This window comes from Leucopleurus acutus (assembly GCF_964270905.1).
Source record: "Leucopleurus acutus genome assembly, chromosome: 2".
NCBI classification, from domain to species: Eukaryota; Metazoa; Chordata; class Mammalia; order Artiodactyla; family Delphinidae; genus Leucopleurus; species Leucopleurus acutus.
In genome coordinates, this window is record NC_139143.1 from 18,871,162 (window position 1) to 18,886,239 (window position 15,078).

At 37.8% G+C, this 15,078-nt stretch overlaps 1 protein-coding gene across 3 annotated transcripts in view; it reads right to left on the bottom strand.

The window, feature by feature from the left end:
- The window catches only part of RAB3GAP2 (RAB3 GTPase activating non-catalytic protein subunit 2), an 88,096-nt gene that overhangs the window by 57,009 nt on the left and 16,009 nt on the right, over positions 1–15,078 (bottom strand). For 2 of the 3 annotated variants that reach the window (XR_014327108.1, XM_082864268.1), the window contains exons 2-4: positions 12,572–12,633; positions 1,169–1,292; positions 210–291 (exon numbers count right to left, since the gene is read on the bottom strand). Coding sequence is in view for 1 of the 3 variants with exons in the window: in XM_082864268.1 (XP_082720394.1) it covers positions 210–291; positions 1,169–1,292; positions 12,572–12,633 (268 nt within the window). In the remaining 2 variants the exon portion in view is untranslated. Of the gene's footprint in view, positions 1–209; positions 292–1,168; positions 1,293–12,571; positions 12,634–15,078 lie in introns of those variants that run through there. The other variant, XM_082864269.1, reaches the window with a different exon arrangement.

A 15,078-nucleotide genomic window follows, 5' to 3' on the forward strand; every position in this document is an offset into this window, starting at 1 on the left:
GTCTTTTTTTTTTTTTTAAGTAATCACATGGTTAATAAAATTAAAATTTACTGGCCAAATCATGCTCTACCACTTCTAAAGCTGCAAAGAATATACATTTACTAAACATTCCAAACAATGAAACTTCTTAATAGATTCACATATAAGTCAAACCATTTCACATATACATTTAACACACAGAGAGACAAAAAAAATGAACTGGTACCTACCCTTCTTCGACACTTAAAGAGCCACTCCAACCAACAGCAAACTGCATTTCTTCCTTCCCTTTATCACTATGTTTCCATTTTGCTGAGAAAAAATTAAGTTATCACACAAAATAACTTCTTTAACTATAGTATACTAAAACAGAATTTATAAATTTCACTCTTTCCCTTTAGAATGATGAGTACAGAATTGAATAGTTCTATATTAATTGACTTGGGTCTTTTTCTAGGTAAATATAAGATAATGTTTAAAAATTTTTATAAGATTTATATAAAACTCTCTCTTTAGTCTCTTTCCTCCAATTCAATCCATATAATAAAGTTATTAATTCTTATGTACCACCCCACCTTTCTTATTTATAAAACTACTTTTTATCTTTAGTTGGCAGAGAAAATTTTTCTATTAGATTTACGCTACTGGAGGGCAAATCTGCTTTATAAGACCATTCCATATCCATTTAATATAAGATCTTATTTTGATCAGTGAGGTTTTCCACATTCTATATATACCCAAACTTTAAATTTAATCTTCAACAAAAATTATAAGCTGAAAACTTATGCCCCAAACAGGAAACTACAGCACTGTGAGTTTTCAAATTAGAGTTGAAAGTCACTTGACTCACATTATTACTAAGAAGCAGTCAGTGCCCTTTTTAGCTCTGATTGCCCCTTGCAAGAACTGGGCAATGCCCAGTACTGCCTCTGAAATGCCATAGAGAGACAGCTACAGTTTCTGCAGCCAAGAAAGAAAAAGAGAGGAAAGAAACAGAAAAGAAAGGAAAAAGAAAGGGGAGAAGAGAGAGAGAGAAATAAAAAGAAAGAGAATAAATAAGTGTTATATAATGTATCAAACTATGGAATGCCACCACATAATGCATACGAGAGAAGTAGAACTTTTTCTTTCTGCCTAATCCATTTTCTATTCTATGCATTAAAATAAATGAAAATAACAGAGTACTTACGCACTAGAAATACAGCTTTTTGCTCCCGAGTTATAACCATAAGATCATTGGTTGGAGATAAGGATAAAACACAATCTTGGAGCCAGGAAGTTTGTTGTGTTTTGCACGTATTTCCTTCTTCTTCCTGTGAATAAAACTACAGTTATTTCCATGGAAAAATATCGAGAAAAGTTCAACTCAGCATGTCCACCTTGAGAAGCAAGGGAGAAGAAAAAAGGGAAAAGAAACCTTCCCAATTCTTTTATAGTCTCAGTAATATTCCTTATCAAAACATGTCAAAGATGACCAATAAACAAAATATCCACTACAAGCAGATCTCAGTTTTGAATATTAATTGAAATTTAAAAAAATAAAACAGATAGCAAGACATTAAAAGAACCTCCCATAGGGATTATTCTAGGAATATTCAGTACTAGGAAATTTAGTAAATAACCCTATTTGAGACAGATAGCTAGGGTATCTGCAGCTAGACAGCAAAGAAAACATTATCTGACAATTACGACCTGTAAAGTATGATAATTTGGACACATCTTTTTATGTAACCTGAAAGGTGTTCTCTCTTTTTAATTGAAAATGCATTCACTATGTAGGTAAATTCCCATGGTTAAAAATTCACAGATCTAAAAAGGTCTTCTTTGCAAAGTCTCTCTGATATTCCTGTATTCCGGCCCTCCTTTTGTTCACTCCGGAGACAGCGGTGTGACCGGTTCTCGTACATCATTTCCAGAGACACAACTCACATGGGCAAATACATTTAACTACCCCTTTTCCCCTTTTTCTGACACAAATGGTAGCATACTATATGCATACGTCTGTATTTTACTTTCTTCTCTTAGCATATACCTCAGACTTCATTCTACATGAAGTTTCTTAATTTTTTAAATGGCTGCATAGCATTCCATTGTATAGACACACCATAATTTAGTCAACCAGCGCCCTACTGATGGACATGTGTGTCGTTTACACTCTTTTGCTGCTACAAACTATGCTACAATGAATAATTTTATACATTTGTCAGTTTATGTGGGAGTGTGTCAGCAAGCTAAGTTTCTAGAAGTGAAACTGTTGGGTCAAAGGGAATGTGTATTAGTAAATTTGCCAGATATCCCCAGAGTGTGCTCCACAGAAGTTGTGTTAATTTATAATCTGACCCAGCAAGTTTTGAAAGTGCTTGCTTCCTCAGGGGCTCTTCAAATGATGCTTCAACTCTGACTGATCTTCGTCCAACTAACAGGTAAAAAGTAATATCTCAGTCTATTGCGTTCCTCTTATGAGTGAGAAGAGGCATTTTTTCATATGCTTAAGAGCCTTTTCTATGAACAGCGTGTTCTTTCCTTTGCAGCTCTCCTGCTGGATTGCTGTTCTTTTTCTAGTTGATTTGTATATACTCTTTACATACAAGGAAAATTGGTCCTTTGAACCTAAGAGCTGTAAATAGTTTTTCCAGTTCATGTCGTAGCTTATTTTTCTTCATGCAGAAGTTTTTTTATGTAGCTAAATTATCAACCTACTTATTCTCTTACGGCTTCTAGGTTTTATGTCATGCGGACTCCTACCTCACGCAACCCTACCCGATAGCTTTTGGATTGAATTAATCAAGATGGGGGCGGGTAAGAGGGGGGAAGAGATGCAGCCTGCTTTCATTAAAAAAAAATAATAATACATATTTATGTTTTTTAAACTTTCAGTAAGCATGTATTACTAGCATAATGAAATTTTAAATATTTTAAAAACAGAAAATCATCCTCATCAGAAATATTACAGTAGTATTTCTAGGAAAGATAAATTATTTCTTGCTGTGATACTGTCAAAGAAATGTTTAAAATATAAATAAAATATGGGTTATAGGACATCTTCAGGAAAATCTCCAAGTAGGTCTGAAGCCTCTGGGATAGTCATGTGATTATTGTTCCTTCTCAATGGAACACTGAGGAATAGATTTGGAACTTCTTTCTTCTGCAAGGTATGCTGAAGAGGCTGCACCCGCTCCCGAAAGATAACGAGAAGAGTAATACCGGCAAAATCCCAGTTTTGTTTTAGTAAAGCTCCATTTTTTAGGAATTTTGCTATCCGGTTTGCTGTTTTGTTTTGATTTGTTTTTTCAGTTTGCTGTTTTGAATGTGTATTTTTCTACATATAAACTAGGGAGAAAACGATCCCCTAAAGATGAAAGTTATAAGGTAAAAGTAAGTTGTAATTCAGTTCTCCCTGGAGAGCATACAGTCTGTATTCTGTCAGAGCATGCAGTCTCTGTTTAGCCAGCACTCACCCAGGACTCCTCACGGTGCCTCGGCTGTAAGCTGAGGGCATCACAACCCTATGGTTCCCTCGCCAGGAACTGAGACCCAATTATACCAACTCTGAGGTTCAGGATTTTTCAAATGATTGGAGTCTCCCCTTCAGTAAGAAGGCTAGAAGCAGGGCAAGTCATACAGGGATATAATTTAGGTATTGTGTCTGATAAGAAATTAGGAGCGTCTAAAACTCTTTGATTGGTCTCTTATCCTAAAATTTCCATCTCATTGCAATAAAAAAGAAATCCAAACAATGCTCCAGAAAAGGGATAATGTAGCTCTCATTTTGGCAAGTTCCACAAAAAATAACTGAAAAAAATAACTGAACATCTATACAAATGGGTTCTTCCTTTTATCACACTTCCAAAATTATGTACAAACAGTAAACTCTAAAAAGTCTGTAAAAGTTACTTTTCAACAAAGAACACGATTTCTGTGTTTCTATCCTGTTTTCAAAATAATGCCACTAATAAGGATGAGATCTGTATTTTTATGTTTGCTCAAAAGACAAAGAGTTTAAGAAATTCAAAGATGGAAGGCATTGAAAGACTAACTGGCCCAAACCTCATTTCATAATAAAGATAGCAGAGTCTTAGGGCAGTTGAGAGATGTGCTCCAGGCCACACAATCAGTGTCCGAGCCCAAAGGAGGGCCCTGCTCATCTTGGCGGGTACCTGCGACAGCTCTTTGAGAAGCCTGGCTCCCCTTGGGACTTGACTCTAGTCTCAGTCAATGAAAAGTCCTTCTCAAAAAGAACTTCCCTATTACTTATCACTATATATCAGGCTAGTCTTTCTGTGGTTCTGTGAACCGACTTAGAGCCATGAAGAACCATACTTGAACATGGGAGCCAGCATATTCTTGAGGCATTCCTTTAAGCATTCCTTTAGAAATACTCTTCCCTCTCTTTTCTGTCTATCCATCTCAAGTTCCAGCTCCTATCACAATTCCATCCTCCTCTGACTTCTACCGTCTTTCGAACTTATTGCAATGAAAACTCTTACTATCCTCTGTTTATGCTGGGATTGCATTTCTCCCATGCTAGACTAGAAGCCTTCTATGCTTTCTATGACTCAACTCCATATGCAGCACAGCCCTAATGGTAAAAATGAGGAAATAATAGCGTTCCAATTTCTCCTTACTTGTAGTCACAAAGATATTTGAATAACCTAATATTTATTCTTGCACATGAAACTGTACGACAATGAGCAATTGATTCAAAGTTAGTATCCTAAGTAACGTATCCTTAAGTAATAGTATCTTTAGTTATGTTTTTCCTTAAGTAATATTACGATTTAACATTTCAAGATTCTGACTGACAGATCCATGGCAGGTACAAGTTATATATAAAAAGGAACAGAGTACTACTCCCTTAGTTGGGCCTAGAACTCAATGTCAAATTATGATCATGCTCTGTCTGCCACCAACCCAGCAAATGGACTACAAGTGATCCCAGAGCAAACATGAATTTTGCCACATAAGTACTAACCAAGATAAAAGCACAAGAAACCGATATCACTTACACAGAAGCAAATTCAGAGACGCTACTCCACAATGACTAGTTACATCCCTAACCCTGCTGAGCCATCTCATAAATGTACATTTTTAGTAGCATGAAACCAGAAAAAGAATCTTCACATGGGTCAGCATTCCGGTTTCATCTCTTGATGATGGGGGGGTAAGGGGGTGAAAACCAATATCTTCTGTCATTCTTCACTGCATTTCCTTTTCTATGTCCTCTCTAACTCTCCATCTTTCCTTGTAGCTGTGGGACTAAAAGCAGATCGCCCTAGTCTGTCGTGGCAAAGCTGGACGCGTACAAGCAGGAGTTCCATACACCAATTGTGAAAACGGGTTAGGAAACGCTCACATGATTCTGTTATACAGGCAGACCTCAGAGATGTTGCGGGTTTGGCTCCAGACCTCCACAATGAAGCAAATATCACAACAAAGTGAGTCACGTGAATTTTTTGATTCCCCAGTGCCTATAAAAGTTATGTTTACACTATCCTGTGGTCTAATAAGTGTGTAATAATAGCATTACGTCTTTAAAAATGTACATACTGTAATTTTAAAATACTTTATTGATAAAAAATGCCAACCATCATCTCAGCCTTCAGCAAGTCATAATCTTTTTTGCTGGTGGCGGGTTTGAAATAGTCCAAGAATCGCCAAAATGTGACAAAGAGACATGAAGTGGGCAAACGTTGGAAAATGGCACCGATAATTTGTTTGAGGCAAGGTTACCACGAACCTTCAATTTGCAAAAAAAAAAAAAGCTATATCTGCAAAGTGCAATGAAACGGGGCATGCTTGTAGTATATATGTTATGCTATATTATTATATCATATCATCATTAGAATTTGACGTGTCATAAAATTCTAGAGCTAAAGTTTTAGTCTTGCCACTTGGGAAGGATGCTAGCTTTTGTCACGAAATGCAAGGCTGCGTGCTCTGAAGACGAGCTCAACAGCTCTTCTGATCCACAGCCACAGTGGGGTGGGCGTGGGACGACCACCAGCTCCCGGTCACATGTAATTCCAAAGGCACAACATTCAGTGTATCAGGTTCAATAAGATAAAAGGCTGCTAATGACACAACTAAAAACAAGTGATATCCTTAAAATTATACACAGGGGTAGATTTTTGTTATTTCTCCATGGGTTTAGCTACTTTTCCCCCAGCAGTGTAAATGTTATCAGAAAAGCATAAAGCAAATTTACAAACTGACAACAACTGGCAGTGGAGGTGGGAGAAGAAGTCTTACATAAATCAAATTTCTTTCAATAAGTCCTCAAAAAAGAAAAAAAAAAATCCCTTGGTACATCTGGATGATGTACATCAACAATCAACATGCTATATACAAAGGCAAACAAAGAATAAAAGGATGGGAAAGTACATGTCCTAAACGGTTCTATAATGTCTGCTACGCTGTAACCAAGCAATTTGGTAGAAATCAGGCCACAGTCACTTGAAATCTCCTCTCACCATAAGGAAATCCTTTGGCATCATCCTAAGCAGAGGACAGTGGGTCCGTCAAGAAGTGTTTGCCCCAGATGTGTGCTTGCGTTTGGCCACCTAACTCGACAGGAATGAGACAGGAAGGACGGCAGTGATTTGGATGATGTACACAGCAACATCTGCCAAACACTTACTAAGCCAGACACTGTGTTCAATGCTTTACACATAAGTCTTACTTAATTCTCACTGTCACTCTATAAGGAAGGTTCTATTACTACCCTCATTTTGAGATGGAGAAACAGAGACTGATCAAGGTAACTTCTCCACATGACACAGACCGAGCAGGGATTTGGACACAGGCATCTGGACACAGGCCCTGGGGTTCAATTGCCTGGGCAACCTCTGTGCTGCTTCCACACTGCACTGCCCTGGGAAGCTGGGCCCTATAAGGAAAACTGCCAAGGCACCTTTAACTCTACTCTGCTGCTGGGCATTCAGAATGAAGGGGGTGACGAGAAGCCCTACCCCGCTTCTAGACTAAAAGACGAGTGCCCCTCAATGATTAAAAAAGTAAACGGAGGAAAGAGGGCTGTAAAGGCCTAGTAAGGATGTGCCAGGAAGTCTCAGCACACACTCGTTGGCCAATAAGATGTAAGCTCATCACTGTTTTCTACCATAAGGGCATCTGCCTACCAATCAGATTTTTCTGAAAACCTCCCACACAATAATGGGGCCCACAGCCATGAACAAAACTCCCTTGAAGATAATGATCCTAAAATAATGCCATCCTCTGACAAGGCACTTAATTTCCCCAGCGAGGCATGATATTAAAAAAAAACAAAAACAGCATCACCAGGGGCTACCACGGCTTTTCACAAAAGCCAGCACGTACCCAGTTACTAAAGGTAACATTAAATACGTCCATTAGCCATAAAACACAGCCCCTGTTTCGGGGTGGGAAGAGAGAAAGTATAATTTTATTTTAGTGTGGCCTAAACTTCAAGGATTTTTCTTTGCCTTGAGACTAGTAAAATTTTTTCTCAATCTGCACAAATAATGGAAACCACTGGTGTGGGTTATGAAAAGGAATCTTTTCTAAACGCTAGGGCTGTGACAAATATATATTTTTAAAATTTACTTCTTTCGATTTTAAGCCCACAAATTTGTCAAACGATTAGTCTTTCACAACGCAGCAGATGGTAAAACTGCAGTAATTTAACCAGCCTTTCAATTATAGCTGGCCACCATGGGGGCTGGTAAATTATCACTCTGTAAACATAGTGGCAAATGCTTTCTGGTGTATCAGCTACTGTGATGACTAGAGAACCACTGAAGCAGCCCACAGTAATTTTTCAAAGCTTTCAATTTTAGTTAATAAGTCCGTCGTTTGCAATTTTCACTGTCACTGTCATCGTGCTAACTTTCACAGGCATGTACACGTAACAGTGGCGCCAGCAAAATCCAGTATAAATAAGGGTCTGTCAGCATATTCACTGTAATTCTCAGTAGTTTACTACCTAAAGCAAAGAAATAAACTAGTCAGCTACACTTTCTAAACAAAGAGACATAAGTGCTTCAGCAATTTTGAAACACAAAAAAGTAAATAATGCCATGTAAGTTTTCCTTTTTTCTAGTCTACTATTAGCATATATAATACCCAATGCCTCTCAAACATTTTTTTAGGTAGCAAGACTTTTTATTCCCGAACAAAATTTTATACAATATCTTAATATACATGATATAGATAAAAGCAGAAATGAGGAAGCTACCTAGCACCTTTGCAGAGCCGTAGAGCTTTCTCTAACATGGCATGAAAAGTACTGGTCCCGGCCATTTTCCAGATCAGGGACTAAAATTCTCAAGTGAAAGATCTTAAGGTCTTGTCAAAATTAAAATGAGGCAAGGCAAGAGCTCTAAATCTGGTTACAAATTTGATTACAGATAACCCAAAGGAAAAAAAAATTACAAATTAGTACAATTAGTCACAAAACCCTCCGACTTCAATCTCAATTTTTAAAATTATTTTTCTTCCTAACCTTAGAGGAAGTTAATGATAATTCAGTAACTCTTACAGTTTTATTTCAATTGTCAATTCAAGTAGGATTAATTCTGCTATTATTTATTTTTTAATTGTATATATAATGTGACTCCATTTTTAGAGAATTTTCTGTGTGGCCCATTCATCCAACCACTCAACCAAATATGCCTACATTTATAACCTCTTAAAGTTAATAATGATGATTATCCTTAGGTGTTAGAAAGTTGATTATCTTACTCTTTTTATTTTTCTATAATACCTGAATTTTCGGTAATAAACGTGTCATTTTTACAAAACAAATTCATTACTCACAAAAAAATTCATTTCACAAATAATTACAATAAAACACCAAAACTAAAAAGCGTACTTCTTTATTTTTGAAACAACTGTTTAATATTAAATACTAAATCTATGTGCTCCCTAGGCACCATGGGATATAAGAAAGTACCAAACAATTCCTGCTCAAAAACTTTACTGTCTAGTTGGACAAATAAGACTAATAAACAAGAATCAATTAGCACCCAATATAAATCAGAACAGAGCTAATAGTTAAATTAAATGCTATGGACTTTAAATTGCTATTAGTGTCCACACACACACACACACACACGCGCGCGCGCGCGCTCGCGCGCTCACACACACACGATGACAGTACACGTTCCTGAAAAATATTTGAGTGAAAAGCTTGAAAAGATGACAAACCTCACTCATAAATTTAAAAGTACAAATTAAAACACTGAAATGGCATTTCACACCATTCTGATTTTGCAAAGATTAAAGTTGGATAATCTACTAGGGGCAAACAATTTCAAAAAGTACCTGAGAAAAGCAGGCCTCTGTAAGAAAACATAACCATCTCTCATAGTTCTGAGTTTCCCAATATTGATAAAAATATGGGTAATATGGGTCATCTTTTACAAAATAAATAGAGCACAATGGTGAAAAGCAGTTACCTCGGAGATGTTTTCATTTCTGTGACACAGAGAGTAGAAGGAGGCACTCTCATGTACTGTGTTTGGAATGCACACTGGGGCAGGCTTTTGGCAGCACCCTTCAACAATTTTTATTAAAATTTGAAATATGTACACTTTTTAACCTTAGCAAGTCCACGTTTAGTTATTTATTCTAAAGGAAAAAGAAGCATGGCTAACATTTATTGAGCACATACTATGTATGTTCCAGGTACTATTCTAAGCACGTCTCATTTCATCCTCTTAATAATCCTGTGCTTTTAATCCTATAATAATCCTATTAGTCCCACTTTCGGAATGACGTAACTGGACTGAGAGAAGTTAGGTAACTTGCCCAAGGTTTAACAGTCACTGAGTGGCAGGGTTAGGATAGAAATTCAGGCAGTCTGACTTTCATTCATGACACTACACGCATGTGTAACCAAAGATGCATAGTAGATATAAAGATGATTACAGCATCTCCTGTGATAGAAAACAGAAAAGACAAAGAACAAACAAAAACAAAATGTCCCTCAACAGGGGTGTGGCTAAATAAATCATAGTATATCTATACAATGAAACAGTTAGTATTCCTTTATAAGAACTAGATGATTTATATATGCAGACACAGAAAAACCTCCATATTACATTAAATGTAAAAGGCAAGAGGTAGAACAATATGTAAAAATGAAGTCTACATGGACTTTCAGGTAAAGAGAGAATTAAACAGATCAATTTTACTCTCACTTTCCCCAGCACTCTCAACCCCACTAAAAACAACAGTAGAAGAGTTCGTTTCAAGTACAGACAAAAAGAAGGACAGGAGAAAAGCCACTAAAATTTGAGAGCTAGAAAGCAGACGGACAGGTGGTAACTGATTTTACAGTCCCTGGAAAACTAACTCCCACTAAAGTGGTGGCGAGGAAAGATGAGAAGCAACCCCAGCTGCACTGCAAGATTGCCAATAGGCTTAGGAGTTGGTGCCAGCTCCCCCTGGGAGTGAGGGCAGAGATGCGGCTGAAGTCAGGAGGCTTGGTTGAAAGCCGGTCCCCAGATCCCTTCCCCCACCCCACACAGTCAGCCACTGTCCCTCCCTCCCTGGCAGAAGACCAGAGGCCCATTACCAAGCCCAAACCAACTGACAGAGCTACCCTGCAGGAATGCCTGAGGAGTCCAGACTTGAACTAAAATGAACAACTATCAACAAGAGCGAGGAAAAGTGGTGGCTGACCACATAGTGAGACTAGAAATAGGTCACTTTTCAATATTTAGGCATAAATAGTGCCACCAAGACTGAGCCCGGATACTGGTTGGTCTGTGGCCAAAGACCGGGGAACAGCTCACACTCACCTTTGCTGGCTGGCAAACAACCCTTTAACTGCACTCTTCACACTAGCAAATCACTCCACCGGTATCTACGAAAACCCAACTCATGGCCATAAAGATCAAAGGGTTTTTTTTTACCCCCTCTGCTATTTTTTTTCATGTATTAAATAACTTTTTTCTAATTGAGGTAGGGCTGATTTACAAGATCAAAAGTTTTGAGGCCCCCAAAAGAGGCCAAGAAATTTTAGAGAACAAAAAGGTAAAGGCAGCAAGAAAAGCTGGGAGAGTTATACTGAAGGCCAAGGGCGAGCCCAAGACTTCTGAACTCCAGCACCACTAACATTTTGCGTGGACAATCCTTTGTTTGAAGGGCTGTCCCGTGCATTGTAAAACGCTTCACAGCATCCCTCCCTGGCCTCTACCCACTTAGATGTGCCTTCCCCCAAGTTGTGACAAACAAAAATGTCTCCAGACATTGCCAAATGCCCCCTAAGGGGCAAAAGCGCCCCCAGTTGAGAAGCACTAGGCTAAACCCAGCTTGTGTTAACAGGGAAGTCACTGGCAAAATGAGTGTTTCTAATAGTCCAAGGTCCAAAGTCCTGATGAGAGCCCACCTGAGGAAAGAGACCCTCTGCGGCCACCATCCCCTCATAGGAGGAGGGCCTCGGGCGCATCCTTAGCGTGACGTGGGTGCTCTCCTTCTGCCTCTGGCCAATCCAGTGCTTACGTCTCTTGAGTGGTAGATAGCACCACAGTCTAAGGACACTAAAATAAGGCAAAATATTTTCCAGCATTACCCCAGATTATTAATGCTCTAATGCTCTAATCAGGTCATGCTGTCTCCTATTGCTCAGCCTGTAAACAAACATTTCTCTGGGGCCTCTATCTGACCAGCATGCTTTTTGCATTCCCTGTTAAGCTGCTAAATCATTAGTGCCTCCGTAAACTGCATTATGTCACCTTCTGTAAAACAGATGGGACACATTCCTAAGGTGTCTCTTAAGTGGAAAATTTCCATGCTGCGTACCTTAACTGAGGACCTTAACCCAGGACCTTCTGTGCTTCCCGTTCCAGAAATCGCCGTCAAACAAATCCTTGATTCTATACTTCCAACCCTTTGGTCTTAATACACCAACGAAGGAAAGCTCATTAAATCTGCCTTGCCAGTTAAAATTAAATTAAACCCTACCAAGCTTCTTCCCGAACCGGCTAGATTCCCATCACAGCACGAGGCTGAGCAACACACCACTTCTTTCCCAAAGCAAAAAAATTATAACCCCAACTAAAAGCCCTTACAACACTGTAAAAAATTCTATTTACTATTTGTTATAGGATCATTAATAGGTAGATGTTGTAGTACAAATACCTTCTTTTCCCATTTCCCATACTTCAGCTTTTAACTGAAACAGTTAAGATGCGTCATCCCCAGATTGAGGATCTCCTTGCCAATAAAGAGAAGACAACATACTTTACAGGTCAGATTTAAAGGAGGCCTGATAACACTTACACATTCTAACTAGGCTGTCATTGTCTACGTCACCCAGAATCAGCTGAAACAGTGGAACATCAAAATGAAATACTGTAAAATAAACCAACACATGACCTTTATGAGTAGGAGAGGCAACCTATTCCGTAAAGTAGCCAAGGTGAGCTTTAAAAACCAGAAATCGGATAGTGCAGTTTCTGATCACATGCAGACCAAACTTCAAATTCACAAAGCTTTACACCAGGCCTGCCTGATTTTAAAATGTTAACCTAACACTGAAATATGTCACCATCATTACAAAAGGAAAATGCCGCTATCAAAAAGCATGCACATGTTTACAAAGACTTACAGGTTCTTGGGGCTCTGTTTCTTCCCATGCTCCCCAACCATCATCTTCCCAGTTTGATTTACCTGTTTTGAAAAAGATGAAAAGTGCTTACATGAAATATAGAGCTTAAAATATTTTAAAAACATTTCCTGTAAACATAATAGAATCAACCCCTGATATATAGTAAGTATTATATAAATATAATGTTCATATTAAGGAAGAAAACAATGGTAAACTATACTAGATCAGGATTTTGCTCTATGTAATAACAACCGGGAAACATTTGACCTGAATTTCCAAATGTATGTAAAAGTGTGCAGGTTATTTGGACCTTAAGATACTGGACATCGAGTTTATTTACATTTAGATCAAACTGCAAACGTGACTTTAAAAGAATCTTAAAATGACAAATATTTGTTACTTAAGACATCAGACAAGTTAAATATACACAATGACCAAAAACATACCTAAAATTCCACACAGATATCTTTAGAAGTGTTTTAATAAGACAAGGTATCAAAGATAAAGAAAACTGAATTTTGAAACCAGATAGGTCTACTATTCACCACCTTTTCCTGATACCCTGTGATTTCTTATATGTGAGAACACTCTCTTGGATTAAAATAAGATGTTCAACCAACACTGCAACGGGGAATTAAAAATCCCAAAATTGATTTGGACAGTATGATCCCTTACAATGCTCGTGTTACTCATTTTTATATAATTATCTTTGAATTTATCTCACATCATATCAGAAGTGAAGGAATAAAACTATAATTTTTAAAGGAACTACTCTGAAACAAACAGTATACTTTATATGTATTACCTCAAATTAAATTTAAAAAAAAAAAGTTCCCCCAAAATGTGAAAAGAGCAGGCAGTTGCCTAATTAAAAGTTTAGGCCCCAGAATCAGATTACCTAGGTTCACATCCTGGATCCAGCACTTACCAGCTCTGCGACCTGGAGCAAGTTACCTTGTACCTATAAGTTTTAGTTCTCTTACCATAACATCATGGAAAACAACAGTACCTAGTGGGGTTGCTGTGAGAGTTTAAACCAGACAGCACACGAAAGTCCTCAGTGCCTGACACATAATAAGTTCTCAATGCTAGTCATCAGGATTTAGCTATCAAAATACTACAAAATATAAATAAAATACTGTATTTAAACCAATCAGCTTCAAAATTCTGGGGGAAGAATCAACTTAAAAGATGGGACTGAACTTGTTATCTAGGATGCTGACAGTAGGAAGGAAGGCCCGCGTACCGCAAAAAACAAAACAAAACAAAACAATTTAACAAATGTTCTGTTAAATACCATGTGCCAAACCCTGTAGGAGAAACACAGAAAAATACAAACATATGAACTCCTTTTCTTGAAAGAATTTGTGATCTAGTGTAGGAGAGAAACAAACATGTAACAGCCATGGTGAGTGCTGTAATCGAATACTATGGGAACTCAGATGAGGTAGTGACAGAGATGAAAAAATATAGTGAGGAGTCATCTTCAACTAAGTCTTTAAAAAGTGGCTAGGAACTTTTCAAAGGCAGAGGCAAAAAAATACCATTTTCAGATAGGGGTTATCACATAGCAACTAACATTATTCAGCATTTCTATATGCTTCAAATGCTTTATAGACATTAATTCACATAAGCATGACAAGGATCTTTTATCACCCCCCTTTTACAATGAGAAATACAGATTACCTCGTTTACGTAACTCTACCAAGATGACAGAGGATTAAGTGGCAGAATGGGGTTTGAACTCAGGTCTGCCTGAATTCCAAAGCCCAAGCTAGCAAGTATTCTGCTAGACTTACTCCTATGGCTTATAAAGAAGGATAAGATTAGGAAACAGGGGGACTTGCAAATAAGGTCAAAAGCAAGATATTTATTATTTTAAAAGGGAAGTATTCCCTTGATATTCAGACCTGTAAATTTTTTTTGTAACTTGGAAAGTTACAGTTTGCTCTTCGGCAATCTAATTCCGTTAGGCAATCTCTTTATTCTGCTAATTTTTCCACTGCACCAAAAACAACTGTCTTATTGTGGGCTGATGGCAACTAGGCCGTCCCATTTATACGCGTCTAGAAAATGCTCTCTCTCGTGAGAAGCAAAGACCTAGTAAAGCTTATCACTCTAAGGTCCACAATTCAATGTTAAAATTGCTATAAAAATATTTATCAAATTATCACAAATCTTTGGGAGACCATGCAGCATTTAAAGTACTTCATAAAGGTCAGCTACTCATTTATTTATTCATTCATTCACTCATTCATTCATTCAACAAACACAGCACAGCACCTCTTCTGTGTTGGGCCCTGTGCTAATTAAGTGCTGGAGATACAAAAGCAAATAAGCCTTCAAAGAGCTTAGTTTGTGCACATAACCTTGTTGAATGCTGTACAAAAGAAAACTATGAAAAATGTGTTATTTCTCTTCCATATTGGTATAAAAAGTACCTGACTCAATTCACAAATGACTCATAGGATCGACAGAAGACAGCAGGAATTTGGATTTCCTGCCCC